We start from the raw sequence: 7,256 nt of genomic DNA on the forward strand, positions 1-7,256 counted from the left end.
CCCCTTCAAGTCTTTTTGATCACATATTGAGTCTGATAAATTTGTGTAGTCCACACGATTTATCTTTTTGAGCCTAAACAGAAGCATACGTTGCTTTATCTTTCTACACTACACTGATTTAGCATTTTATATGTTAATTTGCCAAAACATTCATAGATATGCTATTTGAACTAGCCTTGAATTCGTGACATTACATTGGACCTTAAATCTATTTGTGGCTTGTGTCTAAATAGTTGAAATCGTTGCTTACCAAGTAGTAGCCAAGTACTCATGGTTACCTTTTGATTGCTTAAGTACCTTTGTTTACTTGTAGTTTACCTTTTGGATCTAGCCTTAAACTCGTGGCAATACAGTGGACTCCCAATCCATTTGTGCCTCGTGGCTATCATCCTAGTGCTATTTCTGTGTATTAAGTGTTGGATACAAGTATTTGAGATGAACAAAGCTTTCTCGTCCAAGTTATTAACTCCTACAACAGCCTACAATATTGTTCTTCATTTCATTACTTTACTTTATTGCTTTAACCTTTACATTTCCAGTATTATAGTATTTTACTTTACGCTATATAATTTTAGTCATTTACATTTCCAAGAAATTTATTTTCAGTTATTTACTTTAGATATTAGTAACTTGTGAAACAAGTTTTCTTTTTCATCTTTAAAACTTGTAGTTTATTTTCTGTATTTTCTATCTCTGTTATTTATTTTCCATCTTTGTTATTTGCATTTCAATCCTTGCATATTTAGCAAGAAGAATCCAAGCACTGTTGGACTAATCGACTTAGCTTAGGGTCTAAGGGAAACTTAATGTTGGTCCCGGTTGGGTCTACAAGAGTTTTATAGAAACAGTTTGTGGAAGGGGAAAGGATGAATAAAAACATAGACAACTTTCAATTTTAAAAATATATATTGATAAAGAAGGATCAATACAGATTTTTACAAGATTGTATGTAAAAAAAAGACAAGGTAAAGATAATCTATCTAAACCTATATAAAACAATCTAAGTTTACACACAAATATTCTTAGCTAAGAGAAAAGATTTGTTGAAATATAAAGAAGGAAATAAGTTCTTCTTGAGTAAGAACTTTTAGAATACTTGAGAGGGATTCTAACTTGCTTGAAGATAAGCGTAAGTGTTCTTAGATGTGTGTGTGATCTCTTGTGTGTATGCATGTAGTTTGCATGGATAGAACACTCATCTATTTATACTCATTGCATTAAATGCACATTTAATGCAATGTAGTAGGGTTTGAAAATGCGTCAAGCTTTTAAAGAAAAGCTTGTCCTTTGCTACAATGAATAGTACAAAAGCCTATTCATGAGCAGACGTCCTTTCGTGGAGTTGGTGGGTAATAGAGTCAACTAGTCGGCTCCGTACCGTACTATACTCTAGAAAGGGTATAGGTTTGTTCTTTGTGTGTGGAAGGACAAGAGAAAAACAATCTTGCACAACAAACTTCATTTGATCGTTGAATGCTGAAATTACACTGAAGGTCTCTTCAGCATTCGCTGAGGCTTGGGCAGTCTTCACACATATGTTGACCATGTTGTAATGACTGAATGCCGCTTCAGATCACGAATGTGCTAGCCTCTAATCTACAGTTTCTGTCTTCGACTTTAGCTGAAGGTTCTTTGGTGTGAGTTTTGTCTTCTTGAAGTATCGTTGTCGCTGTTGGATTTACAATACATGTTTTAGCAATCACTGAACAGACTCAGTGATGATCGCTGGAAATGAAAGACAGAAACATAATACTTCGAAATAGATAAAAGGGATTACCATCAAATCAATGAGAGAGAGGATCAACAATCTCCCCTTATTTGATGATAACAAAGCAACATAAAGAAAGTTGCCTTATAAAATAACAGTAAGGAAAATTACATATAAAGTACATGTCCCTTTTAACTGTTTTGTGATCTTTTTCAGTGAGTCAGTTTTTACTTAATAAATTTTGTTAATTTACAAGTTTAAGAAAAAGTATAAGAAGGGAAACTAAAACTGAAGGCATATTCACTGACTTATAGATTGTTAGTGACTATAAGAGAACACTGGAACTGATAGACATATGTCCCTATTACTCTTTTCAGGGATCTTTTTCAGTGATGCAAATGATTCAAAGGAAAACTTACAAGTTTTTCAGTACATTTCTTTTGCTTACAACATATGAGTTGAACACTGAAAGTAGATATAGAATACAAAAGATATACAGTGAAGGACAAATTACAAAACAAAAATATCTAATCTAAGTTGCTCAGGTTGATGTAGCCAGGTACTTTTTCTTCGAGCTCCTTTCGACGTAGGAATCCTTTCTGATCTTGCGGTCCATCACTTCACCATATATGTCATCATCTAGCTAGAATCTGATGTACGCGAGATGTTCCATCGGACATATATGTAACATAGACATTCTTTGAAAGCTGATTTCTCCTTCATAGTCAAGGAGAATAAATCCTAATTCAGGTTTCATATGAATAGTGTTGGGTATTTAAGGACCCTTCGCTAGCAATGATAGATTCAACATAGAAATGTCCATCTTCTTCGAAGCCTTCAAGACTTCATCCAAGGAGAACTTTGTTTCATGTTCTTTCCTCAAGGTTGGTCCGTCATTGACTTGAAGGTCTTCTTCTTCTTCCACATTTCTTCAAAGTAGGCTTTTTAGGGACAGTCACATACCTGGACATCTTGATCAGATCACTGAGGATGTCTTCGATAATCGGCTTATGTCTTGACTTTGAGCGTTGAATGGCTTGGCAGATCTCTAGCCATTCACTGTAGCCATACTCTTTAAGGTAGGAAGGGTATTCCGTGACAGCGTAAAGGTTGTCCCTGGTGATGAGCATTGAGACCAGCATTCCACCATCTTTCGTCCGTCCGCTGATGGTGACGTTTGAAATTGGGTGAGGACTGATCCTCTTATGTAGACATTCTTCGCACCATCTTCTGTCACGCTCGGCTAGCTTTAGAGTTTTCTCACGTTCAACTTCTGCAATAGAAAGAAGCTTAGCCTAGGCCTGGACAACATTCACCATTTTGTTGGATTTCTTCCTTGGAAGAACTTTGGCAGCAAGAGACTTGGCCAGCTTTAAGCTATCCTCAGTCTGTTGTCGTTGAAGTCTGAGTTCTTCCTCGGCCTTGAGTTCCTCGAGTCTTTCAGCTCTTATCAGGAAGTCGAACTCACTACAACTAGAGGTACAAAGAGGGATTTTTACTGTAGTTTGGTCGAGCGACTTCTTTCAGCTAAGACACTTGCTGGTCGATAGGAGCACTGGGGAAAGTTGATAAGAGTTCTAGAGGTTGGAACAGTACCTCTAGGTTGCCATCTTCAGCAACACTCTTGTCTTTCGACTTGGTGTTCTGGTTCTTTTCTTGAGTCTCCTCTTTCTCCCCTTGCTCCCCCTGGGATGCAGAATCTCTGAGGGCGATGCCTTTCATGGAACCCGCAGGTCTCTGTTATTGAATGGTGAAGTCGTCATCATTGTCGTCTTCATCATCATCATACACATCTTCAACAGCGTCATGAAGGTTGGAATATTCACCGTCTTCTTCATCTTCATCATCATCTTCCATATCACCAACATTAGTTGCAGAGGTGATTGGAAGATCATCGTCACGAGCTTCAGCGCCAGCTCGGACGACATCAACATCCTCAACTACAAGAGCTTCACAAAAAGTTGGGTTTTCATCAGCGATATCAACTTCGGCTTCAGCTTCAACGTCAGTCGCTGGAACAGTAGATTGTTCTGCGGTAGCAACACCATTTAAAGGAGCAACTCCAGACTCTGTCTCCCTCTCTTTGGCAATGGCTTTGGTGCAATAGCCAAATAAATGGTTGACAATGTGAATCTGAAGCGTCATCATCTCCTCGAGCTTTGTCATGGCACGGGCTAGTAGAACAGTAGCCTCACGTGTGTGATCAAGTTGGTCGCAGTCTTTAGTAATGAACGAAGGTTCAGGTGTGGCTATTGGAGAGTCTCTAGAATTTACTGCATCAGCTCTTTGTGCTTGGCAAGATGAGAGTTTGCTTTATCGGCCTTGTTTGTTAAAACGTTGATGGCCTTAGCGTTGGCTTGCACAACCACTTGCATTGTTGAGAGCTGGTCCTTGACCTTCTTTACTTTAGCCCGGACAACTGAGAGGTCAGTAGCTACTTCGTCCCTAAGAGGCATGCCCTTATGAACTTCGTCCTTTTTGATGAGAACAGTCTCTACGACAGGGAGGAGTAGCTTTACGTCGTCAGCCATGTTGTACTCTTCATCCATGGCTAGTTCTTCAAAAGGACCTAAAAAAGAGCATGTGTGAGCATAAGGAAGCTCGGGGTTAGTAAGGGTAGGAAGATGGAGTACCTGAGGGTTTTTCAACGTTATCTGAAGGATTAACGCTGGTTCGCTCTTAGGTGCCTTCGAGAGGACAGGCGCCTGTTTGCTGAGATGCCTCGAGAGGAGCAATCTCAGGTCCAGTGGTGGGTGTTTCATCATCAGGGAGGACAATCGCTGATGAGTCATAAACACGTGTAGAGACCAATGATGGAGGGGAGGAGAAATGGCTAAGACTGTAGGACGTGATTGTTCAGCAGTGGCAATGCTGATATTCTCACCTTTAGTGATTTGGGTCACTGAGGCGGTTGGGATAGGAGCCACCTGTACGATAGTGATTTCAAATATCATTGAAGAGATGGGAAGGATAGCTGAAATTTCCTCGGGGGTAAAGCGAGTTTCAATAGTTGAGACCTTTTGAGAGGTCACAGCCAAAGACATGGTTGTCCCCTTTTTGGCATTCTTGGCCCTCGAAGGAGAACCAAGAGTGGGTCGAGAAGATGGGCGTTTGGTAGAGAGGGTTGTGGTGGTTGGGATAGACTTAAGGCGGTTTTCCTTTGTCTTAACCACCTTAGTAGGATAAGAAGAAGAAGGAGGAGGAATTGAAGAGATAGGTTGCACTATAGCACAAAGTGCAATGTCTCCATCCCTTAGGTTGTGATCTAGAATCTAGATCCAAGCTTACAGATAGGAAGGTTACCTTCCTTAGAGTACTTCTCGCCGATGATTTTGGCGAACACCATTGAGAGGAATTTGGTGTATGGAACGACTTTCTCCCTCTAGCGCTTGTTCAACTTCGGCGTCAGGTCCTCGAAGATGACAGCCGTGTTGTCGATGGGTCATTGGCGAATGACAAACACGTTGATGTTAAGAGCGACCCTCAAGACCTGATCTTGACCTCCAGTCTTTCCTTCCATGTACTGGATGAAATGGGAGAAGAGGTATTGCCATAGCGTAGACATGCGGTTCTTCTCTATCTTCGACAACGACTTCAGATGTTCACTAGAGTCTTTCTTCATTGGCCAGGCATAGCCAATTTCATCGAGCCAGGCGATGATGATTTCAGTTGAAGGATCACTGATGAAGGGACCCTTGGGAAATCGTAGAGCATGCCTTAGCATTGTCACACCGAAGCTGACGGTCATGCGGTTGAAGGTGAAGGAGATTTTCTCCACCTATTGACCATGCTTGTCCATGTCCTACACCACTTCAATAGTCATCCAGAACTGCTGAAGAGCCTCTTTCACCATGACAGGTTCATGGGTGAGAGCGTATGCGATTGGGGACATCTTGAGGAAGGAAGAAGCATCCTCGTAGAAAGTTTTGTTAGAAGGAATGTCCATCAAGGCGACATGGTTGTTAGCCTTGAAGGTCATGTCTTCAACGAAAAAGTTCATGTTCTTGGCGGCCATTATCTGTTAAAGTTAAGAAATAAGAAATAACAGGTTTTGTTAGTAGTCCAAGATTAGTATGTGAGTTTTTTAAGTTTTAGAACAATAAAACTTCTTTTGAAAAATCCACAGAAAATATTAGGGTTTTTCAAGAAGAATAAGTGTTTTTGAAACTTTAGATTATAACCAAGAAAAAGAATGTATTAATAATCTTTATGTTTGTATTTTTAAGAGAACAAGTTCTTAAAGAAAAAAAACACAGTTTCATTAAAAGAAGAAGAAGAACAGTTCAAAATGTAGAAGAAGTATCGACCTTAGTGATTTAGGAGAAAAGGTCGAAAGAGTTTTTGAGCGTTCTTAGGAAGTTCTTGCTTGCAAGTTCGTTTTGGCAGAGGTTCGTCAAAAGATTTTGAAAGCGTAAAGAAAGGATGAGGAGAGAAGTCTCATATTTATAGGTAGGAAGAGAGATAAAATGAAATATGAGAGAGGAAAATGCAACTGTTGAGGAAATGCCATGATTAAAAAGGGCACATTCTCATCCATGATTGGATGGAAGTTGGAGGAGGTCGCCTGTGTCAAACTTTTACACACTTTTCAAAGCAACTCGTATTGGTAATAGAGAATGTCGTCATAAAGATGGTTCATAATCTATTTCTTTTAAAACGAAAAGGTTTTAAGATATTCAATAGTCACATTCAGTGATAGGAAAATAACTGAGTAAAAACCTTTTAAAACGTTTGATCACTGAAGAAGAAAAGCTTTAGTAATGGTTTTGTTTTAAGAAAGGAAAATATCTTATAAGGATATATTTCCATAAAAGAGTCAGTGATAAAAGAAACACTGAAACTATCTTTTAAAAACATTTGAATCACTGAAAGAGGAAATATTTTGATTTTAAGAAAAGATAAGTATAGTAGAGAGATATACTTACTTAAAATGTTCAGTGACAGAAAGTCACTGAAACAAACTTTTAAAACGTTTTGATCACTGAAAAAGGAAAGCTTATGTGATAGTTTTAAGTTTTAAAGAAGAAGAGCGATTATACATATCTTAGAGAAAATAGATACATTTACTCAAGAGTTCAGTGATAGAATGAGAGCAGTGAATCATTTCACTTATTGATTGATGCATATAGCTGAAGAAAATTAATCTTCAGCATTTAGCATTCCATGTTCGCTGAGCAAGATGTTAAATCTTGTCTCATCAAGAGGCTTGGTGAAAAKGTCAGCGAGTTGGTAATCAATGGGAACAAAGTGAAGTTCAATATCACCATTCATAACATGATCTCTGATAAAATGATATTTGATCTCAATATGTTTGGTCTTGGAGTGAAGAACAGGGTTGTTTGCAATCGCAATAGCACTAGTGCTATCACAATAAATAGGAACCTTTGAGAACTGAAGATCGTAGTCGTTAAGCTGGTTTTTCATCCAATGGACTTGGGCACAACAACTTCCAGCGGCTACGTATTCAGCTTCAGCATGTGGACACTAAGTTTTGCTTTTTACTTGTCCAGCTCACCAACTTTACCCCTAGAAGATGACAGCCTCCACT

General features: G+C 39.0%; 1 protein-coding gene across 1 annotated transcript; it reads right to left on the reverse strand.

Annotated features, from left to right (window-relative positions):
• Nucleotides 1-3,448: 3,448 nt before the first annotated feature.
• On the reverse strand, nucleotides 3,449-3,874 carry LOC112502737 (trigger factor-like). The gene has a single exon (XM_025106725.1). It carries the CDS (start codon nucleotides 3,872-3,874, stop codon nucleotides 3,449-3,451), a length of 426 nt encoding a protein of 141 aa, XP_024962493.1.
• Nucleotides 3,875-7,256: the final 3,382 nt, after the last annotated feature.

Source organism: Cynara cardunculus, unplaced genomic scaffold, assembly GCF_001531365.2.
Source record: "Cynara cardunculus var. scolymus isolate 2C unplaced genomic scaffold, CcrdV1 Un_Scaffold_1829, whole genome shotgun sequence".
Lineage (NCBI taxonomy): Eukaryota > Viridiplantae > Streptophyta > Magnoliopsida > Asterales > Asteraceae > Cynara > Cynara cardunculus.